Consider the following 17,952-nt stretch of genomic DNA (forward strand, 5'->3'; position numbering starts at 1 on the left):
AACTGCAGGCATAAGTCACACAACAAAACAGGACCACTCCTTCATGATGGTGGCTCATGACCATCAACCTCACTGCCCCTGTCCCACTACCTCCCAAATGTTGTCACAAACCTGAGTGGTGCTTCGTGTGTCGTAGCAGCTGTTTCTGAAGTCGAAAGAGGCGGCCGCAGGATGGATGTGGGCAGACGTACTTCTTCTTTAGCATGTGCTGATACCTCATGTGGTGCTGAAAGAGGATGACAGTCATCGTCACAGTCACAAGGGACGAGGTTAGTGCAAAGACATCACACGTGCAGAGTGGTATAGCGACAACCTGCCAACCCATGGAGGAGTGACAACACTCACCATCACACAAAAGACGAACCAGTATAGCTACACTCACTTTCACACAGACAGACTACTATAACCATTGTTTGGTAGAGCGGACACAGCACGGTTTCGTTAAAGGGAAGTCGTGTCTGACGAATTTATTGGAGTTCTATGAGGATGTGTCTAGGGCGGCGGATAGAGGAGAGCCGGTGGATGTGGTCTTTCTTGATTTTCAGAAGGCGTTTGACAAGGTACCTCACAAGAGGTTATTGCAGTAGGTCAGGGGGCATGGAGTTGGGGGTAGGGTGTTAGCGTGGATAGAGGATTGGCTGTCAAATAGGAGGCAGAGAGTGGGGGTCAAAGGGTGCTATTCGGATTGGCGATTGGTGACTAGTGGAGTGCCCCAGGGGTCGGTGCTGGGGCCTCAGCTATTCACCATTTATATAGATGATCTGGAGGAGGGAACTGAGTGTAGGGTGTCGAAATTTGCTGATGACACCAAGATTGGTGGAACGGCAAATTGTGTGGAGGGTGTGGAGAGTCTGCAGAAGGATCTAGATAGGCTGGGCGAATGGGCCAGGAACTGGCAAATGGAATTTAATGTTGGCAAGTGTGAGGTTGTCCACTTTGGTAGGAATAATGGTAGGAAGGACTATTACTTACGTGGCGAAAAACTGCAGCATACGATGGTGCAGAGGGACCTCGGGGTCCTTGTGCATGAGTCGCAAAAACCCAGCCTGCAGGTGGTCAGGAAGGCGAATGGGATGCTGGCCTTCATAGCAAGGGGGATTGAATATAAAAGTAGGGAGGTCTTGCTACAGCTGTATAGGGCACTGGTGAGGCCGCAGCTGGAGTACTGTGTGCAGTTTTGGTCGCCACACTTACGCAAGGATATTTTGGCCTTGGAGGGAGTGCAGAGGAGGTTTACTAGGCTGATTCCGGAGTTGAGGGTGTTGAACTATGAGGAGAGGCTGAATAAACTAGGCTTGTATTCGTTAGAGTTTAGAAGAATGAGGGGAGATCTTATTGAGACGTATAAGATGTTGAATGGGATGGATAGGATAGAGGTGGAGAGGCTCTTCCCGCTCAGAAAGGACAGTAGGACTAGAGGGCACAGCCTCAGGATAAAGAGGGGGCGGTTTAGAACAGAGTTGAGGAGGAACTTCTTCACTCAAAGGGTGGTGAATCTCTGGAATTCTCTGCCCGTTGAAGTGGTGGAGGCTGCCTCGCTAAATATTTTTAAGACTCGGGTTGATCGGTTTTTGATAGGCAGGGGGATTAAGGGTTATGGGGAGAGGGTGGGAATGTGGAACAGGGCCACAACAGATCAGCCATGATCTTATTGAATGGCGGGGCAGGCTCGAAGGGCTAGATGGCCTACTCCTGCTCCTATTTCTTATGTTCTTATGATTCACTACTATAGTATTAGTATAACCACAATTCACTATTTCACTATCACACAGGCAAAGACAAGTGTAACCATGATCCAATCTTCCAAATTTCCCTCATAAAAAGGAAAAAAAGATAAGTAACAGGCTGTATCATAGAAGACAGAGGGTGGTGGAGGAGGGAAAATTTGCAGACTGGAGGCCAGTTACCAGCGGAGTACCACAGGGGTCAGTGCTGGGTCCTCTGCTTTTTGTGATTTTTATCAGTGACTTGGAAGAAGGGGCTGAAGGGTGGGTTAGTAAACTTGCTGACGACACCAAGATTGGTGGAGCAGCGAACGAGTTGGAGAGCTCTTGCAGGCTGCAAAGAGACATTGATAGGATGCAGAGCTGGGCCGAAAAGTGGCAGATGGAGTTTAACCCTGATGAGTGTGAGGTGATTCATTTTGGTAGGACAAACTTGAATGCAGATTACAGGATCAATGGCAGGGTTCTAAGAAACGTGGATGAACAGAGATCTTGGGGTTCATTTCCACAGATCTCCGAAGGTTGCCACTCAAGTGGATAGAACCATGAAGAAGGCTTATAGTGTGTTCGCATTTATTAACAGGGGGTTTGAGTTTAAAAGCAGTGGGGTTATGCTGCAACTATACCGGATGTTGGTGAGACCACACTTGGAATATTGTGTTCAGTTCTGGTCACCTCATTATAAGGATATGGAAGCATTGGAGAGAGTGCAGAGGAGATTTACCAGGATACTGCCTAGTTTGGAGGGTAGGTCTTATGAGGAAAGGTTGAGAGAGCTGGGGCTTTTCTCTTTGGAGTGGAGGAGGATGAGAGGCGGTTTAGAGGTTTATTAGATGATGAGGGATTGAAAGCGTGGACATGCAGAGACTATTTCCTCGGGTGGATGTAGCTGTTACGAGGGGGCATAACTACAAGGTTCATGGTGGGAGATATAGGAGGGATGTCCGAGGTAGATTCTTTACTCAGAGTGGTTGGGTTGTGGAATAGACTGCCTGCTGTGATAGTGGAGTCGGACACTTTAGGAACTTTCAAGCGGTTATTGGATAGGCACGTGGAGCACTCCAGAATTATAGGGAGAGGATAGCTTGATTTTGGGATTGGACATAGCTCGGCACAGCATTGAGGGCTGAATGGCCTTTTGGTACTGTAATGTTCTATGCTTCTATCCCCTATCATGAGACTAGTGTAACCACAATTACTGACACACAAGTGATAGTGTACTATTATTTTATTTCTAGATTATCCCATTCTAGATCAGAGTGGCAGGCACAGATTGACCAGATTCTAGATCAGAGTGACAGCTCAATGTTTAACCCTATTCTAAATGTGGCTTGCATTTTATTTTGAGAATTAGGTCCTAACAAAGGAAAACCAAAACTTCAGGCACCTGGTGAAGTCAAAGCCTCAGGTGCCTAATGAAGCTGAAATTTTGCTTTGGGAAACGGAATCTGCTAGAAATCAGATGAGAGATGGGATCATCCGAGTTCATCTCATTCAGTGGTAACCTCCACACAAGTTGAAGAAAAACAGCAATAACGTTTTTTGCAACTGTTTCTGTTCCTTAAAGTAATTGATTAGCCATACAGCACACAGGATTGACACCAGACAGGTTAGATAAGGGTAATACTAAGAGATCCAAGTCATCAAGACACTCATGAGCAGAGCTGGGGGCGGGGTGTGTGTGTGTTTGTATGTGTGTGTGTGTGTGTGTGTGTGTGTGTGTGTGTGTGTGTGTGTTTGTGTGTGTTTGTTTGTTTGGTGGTGCGGTCTGGAGAACTGTGCCAGGTTGGCTGGGAGGTGCTGTCAGATAGATTTAGCCATCAGATCCTTTGAAGAAAGGAATGCTACCAGAACTTTGAAGGAGTTTATGGTTATGGCTGATGTCATGTATGCAATGTGGGCTGCTGAGTTGATCCCAAGATCAACCTTTGATGTACGTGCTATTCCAATCTCTCGAATGCATGGACCGTGATTTGGTTTAATATATACTAATGATGGTTAAAATTACTGAAACAAAAGTTACAAGAAGTGAAATCTTGACCATTAATTTTCCTGTTGGGGGTTGGTCTTAGGTTTACTGATCTCAATGGGAATCTATGTCAATCAAGGTGAGTGCAAGTTAAATCCTATTCCAGATCCAAGTCAGAATGCAGAACATAATTCCGATCTGGATTTTAGTAATACCAAAGAGTTTAAACCCTATTATAGGCCAACGTGTAACTGCACAGTTCAACCTTATCCTAAATCAGTGACATGTTCAATCCCATTCTGAATTAGATTAACCAAGACAAATTTAACAAAATTCTAGGTCAGAGTGACACTGCATAGTTTAAACCTAATTAATTCTGAGTGACACTGCACTACCTAACCTGACTCTGGATCAGATAATCACAGCCCCAGGTAACTCCATTCTCCATCAGTGACAGTGTACATTTGAACCTAATTCTAGATATAAGTGACACTACAGTTTTAATCTATTTTAGATTAGAGTGACAGTACACTCCATAGTACTATTCAAGGTCAGATTGATACTTTAGCTATTCTGGTTCAGAGCAATGCTGCATTGCTTACCCATATTCTACATCTATGTGACACTGCACAGTTTCACCCCATTCTAGATGTGGATGACTCTGTACTATTTAATCCTATTCAAGTTCAGACTAAGCAGAATCCAGTTTAACACAAACAAAGTAATGCTGCAACTTAACCCTATTGTAGATCAGAGCAGCACTACAAAATATAACAAAAGCAAAACACAGCAACACTGGAAATCTAAAATAAAAATGTTGGAAATAGCCAGAAAGTCTGGGAGCTTCTGGGAGCAAATGTTTCATGTCAAATTCTCATTCAAATTTAATGAGTTCCGAAGATAGGTCCTCGAGTGGAAACAAACTGTTTCTCAAGAGAGCCCAAGAACATCATGGAAAGCAAGGGAAGAAATTGCAGGGCCCTTAGCGGAGATATCTGTATTATGACAGCCATGGGCGAGATGACAGAAGATTGGCAGGAGGCAAATTTTTTGCCGTCATTTAAGAAAGGCGGCAGAGAAAAGCCAAAGAACAATATACTGGTGAGTCTAATGTCAGTGGTGGGTAAGTTGTTGAAGGGGATTCTGAGACACAGGATGTACATGCATTGGGATAGGTAAGGACTGATTAGCAATAATCAGCATGATTTGTGCATGGGAAATCGAATCTTACAAATTTAACAGAATCTTTTTGAAGGAGTGACCAAGAAAATAGGTGAGACCAGTGCAGGAGACGTTGTCTACATGGACTTTAGCAAAGCCTTCAATAAGATACTGCATGGTACACTGGTCAGTAAGATTAGATCACATGGGATACAGGGAGATCTAGCCAATTAGAGACAAAATTGACTTTTCAGTAGGTGACAGGGTGGTGGTAGAAGGTTGTTTTTCAGATTAGAGGCCTGTGATCAGCAGTGTGCTGCAGGGATCAGTGCTGGGTCCCATGTTGTTTGAAATTTATGTAAACGATTTGGATGAGAATATCGAAGGGAAGGTTAGTAAGTTTGCACATGACACTAAAATTGGTGGTGTAGTGGACAATGAAGAAAGTTTTCCATGACTACAATGGGATCTTGATCAACTGGGCCAGTGCACTAAGGTATGGCAGATGGAGTTTAATTCAGATAAACGTTGAGGTATTGCATTTTGCTAAGACAAACCAGGGCAGGGCTTGCACAGTTAATGGCCGGGCCTTGGGACTGTTGTCAAAAAGAAAGACCTAGGGTGTAGGTACATAGTTCCTTGAACATCGCGTCATAGTTAGACAGGGTGCTGAAAAAGGCATTTGGCACACTTGCCTTGTTGGTTAGAGCATTGAGTACAGTAGCTGGGGCATTATGTTACAACTGTACAATACGTTGGTAAGGCCACATTTGGAGTGCTGCATACAATTCTGGTTGCCCTGCAATAGAAAGCATGTTATTAGACTGGATAGGGTGCAAAGAAGATTGACAAGGATGTTACCAGGACTGGAAGATTTGTATTCGAAGGAAAGGTGGGATAGGCTGGAACTTTTTTCCCCCGAAGTATTGGAGTGACCTTATAGAGGTTTATAAAATTATGAAAGGCAGAGATAAGGTGAATAGCCAAGGTATTTTTCCCATGGTAGGGGAGTCCAAAACTAGAGGGCAATGTTTAAGGTGAGAGGGGAAGATTTAAAAGTGATCTGAGCAGCAAGTTTTTCACAGAGGGTTGAGTGTACATAGAATGAGCTTCCAGAGGAGGTGGGTAAATTACAACATTTAAAAGACATCTGAACAGGTACATGGATGGGAAAGGTTAGAGGGATTGGGGCCAAACATAGGCAAATTGGACCAGATCATTTTAGGAAACCTGGTCAGCACGGATGGGTTGGGCCAAGGGCCTGTTTCCTTGCTATATATTTCTTTGACTTGCCGGATGCTGCTGAGTATTTCCAACATTTTTTGCTTTTACTGCATTGCTATAACCCCTTGTCTAAGTGTTTGGCACTGCGCAGTTTAACCCTATTATAGATTAGAGTATCAGTGCATGATATAACCCAGTTCAAAATCGGAGTCAGAGCACACAGTTAAACATCATTCGAGATCAGCGATAGCACACGGTTTGATACGATTTTAAATCAGCGTGACACCGACGAGTTCAAAACTATTCTCAATTTAAGTGGCACAGTATAGTTTGACGCAATTTTAAATCTGTGGAACACTGTGAAGTATAACTCTATCCTTGTCAGAATTACATTGACGTTCAAGCATTTGCAGTTCAAGACATTTGGTTAAAAAAAGGTATAAATGAATGGAAGTGTGCCAAACGGATTAGTTTGCACTGACCTGCAGATACCTTGGATTGGCGAGGATAGTTCCACAGCCTTCCATCTCACAGCGCACATACTGGATTGGGGGCTTCTTCCTGAGGCAGAGAAGGGAGAGTTAGATTTTTTTTTCCCCTCGAGTGGTTGCGTGGCTTTGGAACTCTGTTCCAGAAGACAGGTTTGTTAATATTTTTAAGCGAGAGGTAGATAGATTCTTGTTAGAGAAGAGAATGAATAGTTATCGAGGTCGATGTGAAGATAGAACTTGAAAGATAATCAGATCGGCCACAATCTTATCAAACGGTGCAGCAGTTTAGAGGGGCTGAGTGGCCTAACTTTGCTTTAATTTCATATATTCATAGACCTGGATGTTTAGTTACACTCAGCATCCTATTACTGTAAAACCCAGCCTCTCTCTCCCACCAGAATTCAGGCGCCCTAACTGAAGCAATCACGTTTGTGGTAAACTTCAACCAGTTGATATTGGAAGCAGAACTTCCCAATGGTGATACCTCTGTAGTGTAGTTATGCATCAGTCAATGTCCCACTCCCCGGCGCTGAACTTACCGTTTTTTGGGTGGACGAGGGCCTCTGTCTTCTTTGGATCTTCGTGGTCTCCTGCCAAAAGTTGAAGAGATGAGCTGTCAGCCACATTAATATGCAGTTTATATTATATTGCTGCAAATGACACATTATCAAGGTCTCTCTGAACCTTATGACATAGGCCGTCAGCTACCTCTCGTGCCAGTGGAATCAAGAACAAATTATTCACAAACACTGCTTTTTACCCATTAGCTTGCAAGTTAGTCCACTTCAAGTACATGTTCCTACGGAATCTGATTCCCACTTTCTGTGACTATGTTAAGGCACTCTAGATCTCAACAAGCTTCTGATGAATGACATTTCTCATGAATTTCACAATTTCTTTTAAACTCACGACCTCTGATTCCTGACCCAGTTACCAGAGAGGAAACCATTTCTCCACCTTTACCCTATCAAAACTCTTCATGATTTTGAACACCTCTCCTTGACCTTCTCTGCTCCAGGGAGCACAATCCCAGCTTTGCCAGTCTCTCCAAAATTGAAGTTCCCCATCCCTCTTATGTGGCAGGAGCTTTATGAAGCCACAGTTATCAAATTATTATTATTATTATACAAACTTGAAGTGCTGGAACAAAGAAAAAGCTCAGGGAGTGAAAGAATCCAAACAGCAGATGTTAGTCGAGAGGCATACTAGTAATATCCAGGAAACAAAGGATCAAGAATAAATGCAGTAAATGGGAAGAGCCGAGTAAGGCACTGGTTTGTGCCTCACCAAGAATGGACATGGTAGAATATCTTTTGCAACCTTATACACAGCACGTATTGAAGCAAGGTTGGTGAACTGGTGAACAAAGAGGAAGGAAACTGAGTGTTGATGATGGGCTTACACGCAAAGTGGCAGGATGCCTCGAGTAGTGATTCCTAGGAACTTAGCAGGCAAGGAAGTTACAATCAAGCTGTATGGTTCAGCCGTCATGCTCAGGCAGAGTACAACTCTGAACACCATACTTTGGAAGGACCTGAAAAGGGCGCGCAGAAAATGCACAAGGATGATACCAGGCAGAGAGAACTTCTGCTAAGTGGAAGAAGTGGAGCTGCTCTCCTTGCAGCAAGGGATGGTTGATCAGATTTAATTGAAGTTTCCAAAATTGAGGTTTTGGCAGAGTAATTAAGAAAAATCTACTTTAATTGGCAGATGGGTCAGAAATCAGACTATTTCAAACCTCTGAGCTCTAAATGGTTAGTAAGCCATTTCTCTAGTTTCTTTGCCAAACTGAAACATTTCATCCCTACCACCCTCTTGGCAAACTTTGTTCTGACCCTGTCTGGGGCTCTTGAATAATATCCATTAAGTTACATTCACACCCGGCTGTGTTGCGATGTGAAAGGCACTGTACAGTGCAACCAACAGGATGTGCACAGCTTACAAAAAAAATTAGAGGCAACATCAAGCATGACACTGCTTGACACAATTGTTTATTTTTCCTTTTTTGTTAATATTAATTTACAGGATGTGGAAGTCACTAGCTATGCCAGCATTTATTGCCGATCCCCAGTTGCCCTTAAGTAGGTGGTGGTGAGCTGTCTTCTTGAATCACTGCAGTTGTTGAAGTATAGGTACACCCACAGTGCTCTCAGGGTGGGAATTCCAAGATTTTGACACAGCAACAGTGGGTAAACGATGATATATTTCCCAGTCAGGATGGTGAATGAGTTGGAGAAGAACCTCCGGGAGGTGGTGTTCCAAGATGTCTGCTGCTCTTGTCCTTCTAGATGGTCACAGATTTGGAAGGTACCGCCTCAGGAACCTTGGTGAGAGCATGCACTGCATCTTGTAGATAGTACACATAGCTGCCACTGTTTATCAGTGGTGGAGGGACTGAATGTTTGTGAAGGAGTGGTAGTCAAAAAGCAATAGAAACACACACTGCTGTAAAATTTCAGTAGATCTGATAGTATCAGTGGAGAGAGAACAGAGCTTTTGACTAGATTATGGGTCATCTAGACTTGAAACGTTAGTTCTGTTCTCTGTCCATCGCTGTCACCTGCTGAGACTTTACATTTTCTGTTTTTGTTTGAGATTCCAGCATCTGCAGCAATTTGCTTTTATCTTAGCAATCAAGCAGGCTGCTTTGACCCGGATGATGTGTAGCTCTTTGTGTGTTGTTGGAGCTGCACTCGTACAGACAAGTGGAGAATATTCCATTACGCTCCTGACTTACGCTTTGTAGATGGTAGACAGACAGATAGACAGGGGGGTGATCAGGAAGTGAGTTACTCGCCTCAGGATACCTAGCCTGTGACAAGCTACAGCATTTATCTGCCTCACCCTGCTCAGTTTCAGGTCAATAGGTAACCCCCAGGAAGGTGATAATGGAGGACTCAGCAATGCTAAATGACATTGATTGTCGAGGCAATGGTTGGATTCTCCCTTGTTGGAGAGGGTCAATCTCTAGCATGTGTGAGATACGAACGTTACTTGCCACTTGTCAGCCCAGCCCAAGATATTGTCCAGGTCTTGCTGCATTTGGACATGAATTTCTAGCATCTGTGTGATACGAACGTTACTTCCATGAGAAGTTATGAATGGTGCTGAACATTGTGCATTCATCAGCAAAGATCCCTTATGATGGAAGGAAAGTCATCTATGAAGCAGCTGAAGATGGTTGGGCCGATTCAATGTTGCTATTGTTAACGTCATGTATCTGATACGTATTCAGAATTGCCTCACTAACTCATCTGTTTCCTTCACAGGTTTGTGCTTCAGTCCTGAAAACTGTGTCTGTTTGAAAACTGCACACGATGCCCAGATGTATAATTGATAAGGGAATGAAGCCAGATGGAAGGTTGAAGTAGGAATGGAATTGGGTGGGGAAATCATTGGAAGGGTCAAAGGGGGAACTCATGGATTCTGTTACCTTTTAGGAAGCTCCACCTGCTCCACTGTCTCCACTTTCTCTTTCCGTGGTTTCCGCCTCGGTTTCCCACGCTCTCTGAGGATTAAAACATATTGCAAATCAGAGCTCTTCAGAAAGTAATTCATAGCCTGAAAACACCGGCAATCAGACAATTCAATAGGCGAGATGGTGGAGAGGTGAGGGGGGCCAGATGAGATCAAGAAAAATGCAGAGAGAGCAGTACCCATGGGGGAAGAGGGAGGTCTGAGAGGGTGCCAGGGGGGTCGAGTTGTTAGAAAACGTGAGGACAGATGTTGAATTAGGCAACTGTGGAGATAAATTTAAAAGACAATTGGGGAGGAAGTGATATGGTTAAGATGGGTGGAGCAGGAAGAGAGTAAAGGTGGGAATGAAAAGGGAGGAATCATAGGCCAGCAGCAAGATGACGATTGGAAGGGCTAGAAGCCGTGCAGCAAGATGCAAGGGGCAGGAGGGTCAGGGCAAGTCAGAGGGCAGGCTCTGGCAGGGGTATGCTCCCACCTCTGTCTCCACCTTGTTACCTGTGTGGTGACGGTTCGTACATTTCATCTTTGGGATCATCGTGGAATGGAACGTCATCATCTGTCTCCACCAATTCCGGCTCTTCTTCCTCACTGCAGAAATACACAGGGGCTCAGTCACGGGGGTAATAACATCCTCTGTCCTGTCATCACAAACTGACTGCCCATTTCACCCCATTATCAGAATCTGACATTCCAACCCCCTTCATACCCAAAAGGAGCCCACACTACCACATGCCATAATAATCCTTCATCATCAAATCCCATCAACCTTCGCACCCTGGGACAACACACTTGTACAATGTCACACTCTGGAATAACACACCAACTCTCTCAAAATTGCCGTCACCACACCACCCTCCACCATCTGCACCCCCATTTCTAGAGAAACATCCTGTGCCTACATTGGACACGATGCTCCCAACACAAGCAAGAGGAAGGTTCATTACAATTATTATGTTTATGGAAAGCTGGCTGGAACAGGCTCAGATGCCGGGGGTGAGGGGTCTACACCATGAGCAGACCAATGCAAGAATGAGGTAAGTATCTCCTACCTATTTTCCAGTTCCGGCTCTCTGATGGAATCAGGCAGACCTGGGCAGAGGAGAGAAATTAAGAAATAAGAAGTGGAACAACACAATAAATACACAAGGAACCATTTACTTCTATGTTGCGCTTGGAGAACTTCAATTTCCTGAGATACAAGGCAGGAGAATGTCTGCCCAAGGGCAATTCATCTTGGGTAATGTCTGGAGTTCTAATCTGGTGAAAAGCAGAAGTTTTTTTTCAAAGCACTCATTAATTGGTCCCAATTTGTTAAGACCCCTACTCCCTCCCTTGTCTCTCGTGGAATGCTCCCTCTAAAGTGTTGTCTGATGCATGCAACGTGATTGAACAGTGCAACTTTGGTACCTAGCACAGTGATACAATCCTGCTTTTTGTTGGTATTTAAGTGCTGGAGTGATTTTCATATCAGAAGCTGTAAAGTAGCTCTCTGTTTGATAAAAGTCTGGTCCCTTCATGAGGCTCAAGTGCTCGTTTCTAAGTCCAAACATTTTTTTTGTCTCCTGGTTCGAGCTACTGAAAGCAATGCAAAATATCTGAGCCAGTGTTAGACAACACAGGTGAAGCTCATATATATTCACGGCAAGCATAAAGGAAAAAAACTCTTTTCAAACTCTCACGGGGTGCAGACGTGGGTGACAAGGCCAGCAATTGCTGCCCATCCCTACCTGACCTCAGAAGGTGATGAGCTACTTCCTTGAATCACTTGTTTCCACATGCTGTTTGTACTGCCCGCTTAGGGTGCTGCTTAAAGCGAGTGAGCACCAGATATTTAATGGTGAGGGTAGGGCAGGTATTTTTTGATATTTGCTAATGGGATGTGAGCATAGCTGGCTAAGACAGATGTCCTTGAGAAGGTGGTGGAGGGCTGCCTTCTTAAACCGCTGCAGTCAATGTGGTGTAGGTACACCCACACTACAGTTAGGGAGCATGTTCCAGAATGTTAACCCAGCGACAGTGAAGGAACGGTGGGTGATATATTTCCAATTCAGGTTGATGAGTGGACTGGAGGGGAGCTTGCAGGTCTTCCACAAATATTCAGACTCTCCAACATCGATGGACAATCGCACTAACGCCCACCATTCTTTTGGATTCACTTGAGGAAGTCACCAAAGTTCCTTAGGCAGCACCTTCCAAGCGCAAAATCACTACCATCTAGAAAGACAAGGACAGCAGATACTTGGGAACATCACCACCTGTCATTTTTCCTTCAAATCACTCACCATCCTGACTTACAAATATATCGGCTGCTTCTTCATAGTTGCTGAGTCAAAATCCTGCAATTCTCTCCCTAGCAGCAATGTGAGTTTATCTACACCTCAGGGACTGCAATGATTCAAGAAGGCAGGTCACTACCACCTATCCAAGGGCAATTAAGGATGTGCAATAAAAGCTGACCTAGCCAGCAACACCCACATTCCATAAATTAATTTATTAAAACTGGGTGGCGGTCCATTCCACCTGCTGCCTTTGTGTCCTAGGTGGTAAAAGTTGCAGGTCTGAAAAATGCTGTCAAAGTAGCCTTGTTGAGTGGCTGCAGTAATTGATGCACATGGTACACACTGCCCGCACTACATGTCGGTGGTGGAGTGAATGAGTAGGTACAATGCTAATCAAGTGGGCTGTTTTGTCCTGGGTGGTTTCAAGCTTTTTGTGTGTTTGGAGCTGCACTGATCCAGGCAAATGGAAATCATTATAAATATTTAAACCTTTTTTGTTTAATTGTTTAATCAATTCATGGGCAGTATTTACTGCCCATCTTCATTCGTCCTTGAGAGGTGGTAGTGAGAGTTGTAGATTTGGAAGGTGCTGTGAAAGGAGCCTTGGTCAAGTTGCTGCAGTGGATGTCGTGGATGTGCCTTTGATTGCTGGACTGTGATTGTCATGGTGGACTGAGCTAGCAAACCAATCTCATATTTTGAAGCTGCCTGGGAGTTCGGAGTCTGCCAACCACTCTGCCTTGGCAGCCTGTGATTGAGAGCGACTAGGGAGTGAATACTCCTTAGTCGCAACAAGTTGTGTTGAGGCTGTCCTTAAAGATCTCAGCTCACCTAGTGTCTAATGCAAGCATCCACTTACGAAAGAAGCATTTATAAAAAAATGTGTGGGGATGTTGCTGGCTGGACCAGCATTTATTGCCTGTTTCTACTGCCCTGTGAGGTGGTGATGACAAGTTGCCTTTTTGAACTGCTGCAGTCCATGTAGCAATCTCAGTTTCACGGATTGTGAAATTCTAAAAGTGCTGAGACACACACAGACTTGAATGAATGCTCTAATGCATGAACCACGGAAAGAACTTGAACAGCCTGCCGATATCTGTGCATGCATATGTGTGCACACACATAACATACACCACCCCCTCCAGCCACACACACCCAACAAATGAGTGATATGCAGTTAGGGGACTAAGGGTTAAGACTGGGGTTATCAGGACCATTATTGTTCCAGCTGTACTCACCAGCCAGTGAGATACTCTCGTCCTTCTGGTCAGGGTCTGGCACTGACTCGCAAATGAGCTGCATTGTCTCCGTCTCCATGTAAGGTTCTGTGTCAGCCGGCTGCTCTCCAACCAGTTCCCGGCTGTTGACCACGTGGGTGTGAATTTCCGGGGCAGGGAACGCAGAGGGTGAGGCCTTTTCCCAGTAATGGGCCTCCCATTGGGGATCTGAGGCGGGGTCGGGCTCCGGATCGTCACACGCACTCTTGGTTCTCCACCGCCCTCGGCCCAGTTTAGTCTTCATCAAAACTACAGGGGCTGTCTTCAGCACTGGGAGCTCTGGCAAGGGCTCTACTGGGGGGTTGCAACAGAGAGAGAGAAATCGTGAGAGAGTAAGAGGCAGTTGAATGGTGTGGGTGGAGAAGGTGGGGGTGGGGAGGAAGGGAAAAGGAAGATCCAGAAAAAGAGAAACAGGGAGACAAATAGAAGAACAGAGAACTTTAGACACAAAGAATGAGGAACTGGTTAGTAAGTTTGCAGCCAACAAGCTCAGTGGCACAGTGAAGTTATCTCAAATTGTAACAGGCTTTTGACCAATTGGGCCAGTGGGACGATGAATGGCAGATGGGGTTTAATTTAGATAAATGTGAGGTGATGCATTTTGGTAGGTTGAACCAGGGCAGGACTTAGTCAGTTACTAGTAGGGCACTGGGGCGAGTTACAGAACAAAGACATCGGGGTACATATTCATAGCTCCTTGAAAGTGGAGTCACAGGTTGACAGGGTGATGAAAAAGGCATTCAGCATGCTTGATTTCATCGATCAGAACATTGAATAGAGGAGTTGGGATGTCTTGTTGAAGTTGTTCAAGACATTGGTAAGGCCACACATGGAATACTGTGTACAGTTCTGGTCACCTTATTATAGAAAGGATATTATTAAACTAGGAGGAGTGCAGAAAAGATTTACCAGGTTGCTACTGGGACTTGGTGGTTTGAGTTATAAGGAGAGGCTGGATAGACTGGAGCGTAGAGGAGAGGTGATCTTATAGAGGTCTATAAAATAATGAGGCGCATCCATCAGCTAGATAGTCAATATCTTTTTCCATAGGGCAGTCTAAAACTATTGGGCATGGGTATAAGGGGAAAGGGAAGAGATACAAAAGTGTCCAGAGGGGCAATTTTTTCACTGAGGCTGGTGAGTGTCTGGAACGAGCTGCCAGAGGTAGTAGTAGAGGTGGGTACAATTTTGTCTTTAAAAAAAGCTTTTAGGCAATTATATGCGTAACATTGGTGTGGAGGGATACGGACCAAACACAGGCAATTTGGATGAGTTTAATGGTATAAACTGGGTGTATGGACAAGTTGGCCGAAGAGCCTGTTTCTATGCTGTAAATCTCTGTCTTTATAACTTTGAGGAAGAGAGAGTGCATGGATTGTGAAGAGTGTAAGACAGAGAGAAAAGGAGAGAGAAAGATGCAGAGAGGAGAACAGAGAGAGAGAGGAGGAGGGAAAGAGAGAGAGAGAGAGAGAGAGACAGTGGAGGAGGGAGGGAGAGGGAAAGAAAAGAGAGAAGAGAGAGTGAGAAGAGAGAGAGAGTCAGGAAGATCAAGAGCTGAGTGGTAAAGATACTGTGGTGAGAATAAAACTGTGATGGCAGTGGAAAGAGGGAGAAAGAGGGAGACAGAGGAGGGAAGGGAAGAAGGGACGAAGAAAATGCAGGAGAGAAGTGGGAGACGAAGAGGACTGTACTTGATAGAGAGATAGATTATGCGCGAGAAAGAGACAGTGGAAGGAGAAAAGAGAGAGGGAGTCATAACAGAGAAAGAAAGGCTTGCATTTACAGCAGGAACATGAGGCATCTCAAAATGCTTAACAGCCAATGAAGTACTTGTTGAAGAGCAGTCAGTACGATCAGGCAAGGCAGCCAAACTAATCTGCACTTACAAAGCTCTTATTAACAGTGTGTCAATGAGCAGATAACGTCTATATGATGTTGATTGAGTTATAACTGACACAGACTACACGGTTGTTCATTGAAAGAGCACTATGGGATCTGTTACATGCAACCAAATAGGCCTTGGGGCCTCGTATAAAAGATAATACATTTATCCATGCCGTGTTCCCTCAGGATTGCAATGGATTGTCAGTTTTTATTTGTGTGCCCAAGCTCTAGAGTGGGACTTGATTTGATTTATTATTGTCACATGCACTGGGATAGACTGAAAAGTATTGTTTCTTATACACCACTCAAAGCATACCGTTGATAGAGAAGGAAATGAAAGTGCGCACAATGTGGTGTTAGTTATACTTAAGGTGTAGAGAAAGAGCACTGTTAAGAGTGTTTAAAAGAGAGAGAATGAAGTTTTGAAAGCATAGGACAGGAGTAAAACATAGAATTAGGACTATGCTGGGCACAGCTTGCAAGAAGTTGCCTTGCTGCGGCACCATCTTGGGGGAAATAAAACTTAAACCGGAACTTTATGATGCAGAGGTGAGCGAGAATGCCACCAACCAAGTGACAGGAGAGACACTAACAAAAAAGAGGAGAGGTTGACAGAGAGAATGGGACAGAGGTGATAGAGAGAAGTGGAAAGACAGAAAGTCAGAGAGCTTGAGAGGGAGAGAAAGAGAGGGAGGATGGAGGAAGCAGAGGCAGAAGAAAGTGATAGAGGAGATGGAAAGACGGGGGTGGGGGGACAGAAACATCAAAATGAGTTGGATGGAGCAAGCGCGAGAGTGGTGGGGTGGGGGGGGGGGGCGGGGGGGGGGGCGGGGGGGAAAGCAGGCAAAGCACGTGGGGAGCCAAAGGGCGGGAGAGGAGCAACGAGAGGGGCAGTGGAGAATAAACTGTCATTTTTAGATTTGGAATGCTTTGAGGAGTTTGCAGTAAAGCAACAGGCTGTGTGGCACCCTTTGGTGCTGTAACTTTCAATAAGTGTCAATTAAAATCAGTTTAGGCACATGCATTGAAATGCTCAATAAGTAGTCTCACAATATCAGGTTAAAGTCCAAAAGATTTATTTGGTAGCATGAGCTTTTGGAGTGCTGCCCCTTCATCAGGTGAGTAGTCGCCTGATGAAGGAGCAGTAGTCTGAAAGCTCGTGCTACCAAATAAACTTGTTGGACTTTAACCTAGTGTTGTGAGACTTTTTACTGTGTTTATCCCAGTCCAACGCCGGCATCTCCACATCATGGCACTGAAATGCGGCAGCACCTTGCAAGCTGTTGCTGCTACCTGCTTCTCCCACCAGAGGCCCTCAGCGACCACATGCAAGGCATGAGTGAAGCAGCGCCCTTGTGTGGCCACCCTGCAGTACTGCTGTCCTTCATAACATTACACTGGGAACAGAACCACCAGAAAATACTCTCACCAGTGACCATATTACAAAGTGCCAATGCTCTGCTGGGCATTTCGACTGACATTTTTTTAAAGCTTGCAGAGGCTCCACACAATCTTTTGCTTTGGGAGTTGCTCCATCCATTTGGCTGGGCAAAATGAAGAAAGTGGGCTGGGGTAGGAATGAAAGCAACACTTCAGTGGAGGCCAAACTAGTATTTTTTCTATATAAAGTTTTATGTAGCTTCCTTGCTTTTGAACTCAATGCTCCTGTTAATAAAGTCTAGGATGGTGTATGCTTCATTAATCACTCTCAACCTGTCCTGCACCCTTAATGATTCAAGTACATTTGCACCCAGTTCCCTCTGCTCCAGGGCCCACTTTAGAATTGTGCTCTTTGTTTTATGCATATTTCCTCCAAACACAAGATCACTTCACACTTCTCTGTATCACATTTAATCTGAGATCAGTCTCAGATTAAGCTCTCTATCTCTTTTTAAAATTCTATACTGTCCTCCTCACAAGTCACAATATTCTAAGTTTTGTATTATCTGTGCCAAGATGCAAGATCTCTAAACATGAAAATAAACATAACAGCAAGAGCAAGGATCCCAACAACGACCAGGGGGAACTTCACTTTAAACTTGTCCAAACAAAATTCATCAATCACTACCCTGTTTTTCATGTTGCTATCATCCCTTTTATTCCATGTGCTCCAATTCTGCCACAACTACTGTATGGCACTTCATCAAATGCCTTCTGGAACTCTATGTAACAGCATTATCCTCATCAATCCTCCAGTACCTCTACAAAAAAAAGTTAGTTACACAGGATTTTCTCTTTAATTCATGCTGACTTTGCTTAAGAAAGCTGTGCTAACTCAAGTTATTATTAATTTGGTCCCAAATTACGACTTCCAGAGGTTCTCCACCCCATAGGTTAAATGGACTGGCTGGGATTTGCAAGGCATGTCTTTAAACCCTAATTCGCCAGTCCTCTGTCAACAGCTCTGAGTCAAGGAAGATTAGAAATTTATAATCAGTGTCTCCTCCCCCCATTTCTACTCCTTTA

At 44.5% G+C, this 17,952-nt stretch overlaps 1 protein-coding gene across 7 annotated transcripts in view; it reads right to left on the reverse strand.

Moving 5' to 3' along the window:
* Nucleotides 1-17,952, reverse strand: part of zfp91 (ZFP91 zinc finger protein, atypical E3 ubiquitin ligase) — a 69,222-nt gene that overhangs the window by 13,538 nt on the left and 37,732 nt on the right. For 2 of the 7 annotated variants that reach the window (XM_080201861.1, XM_080201866.1), the window contains 7 exons: nt 13,564-13,893; nt 11,096-11,135; nt 10,542-10,634; nt 10,003-10,077; nt 7,109-7,159; nt 6,561-6,639; nt 112-226 (listed from right to left, as the gene is read on the reverse strand). In XM_080201861.1, the coding sequence (XP_080057987.1) occupies nt 112-226; nt 6,561-6,639; nt 7,109-7,159; nt 10,003-10,077; nt 10,542-10,634; nt 11,096-11,135; nt 13,564-13,893 (783 nt within the window). Of the gene's footprint in view, nt 1-111; nt 227-5,571; nt 5,654-6,560; nt 6,640-7,108; nt 7,160-10,002; nt 10,078-10,541; nt 10,635-11,095; nt 11,136-13,563; nt 13,897-17,952 lie in introns of those variants that run through there. The other 5 variants (XM_080201860.1, XM_080201865.1, XM_080201862.1 and 2 more) reach the window with 4 other exon arrangements.

Source organism: Carcharhinus amblyrhynchos, chromosome 13 (genome assembly GCF_965287045.1).
Source record: "Carcharhinus amblyrhynchos chromosome 13, sCarAmb.v2.hapA, whole genome shotgun sequence".
NCBI classification, from domain to species: Eukaryota; Metazoa; Chordata; class Chondrichthyes; order Carcharhiniformes; family Carcharhinidae; genus Carcharhinus; species Carcharhinus amblyrhynchos.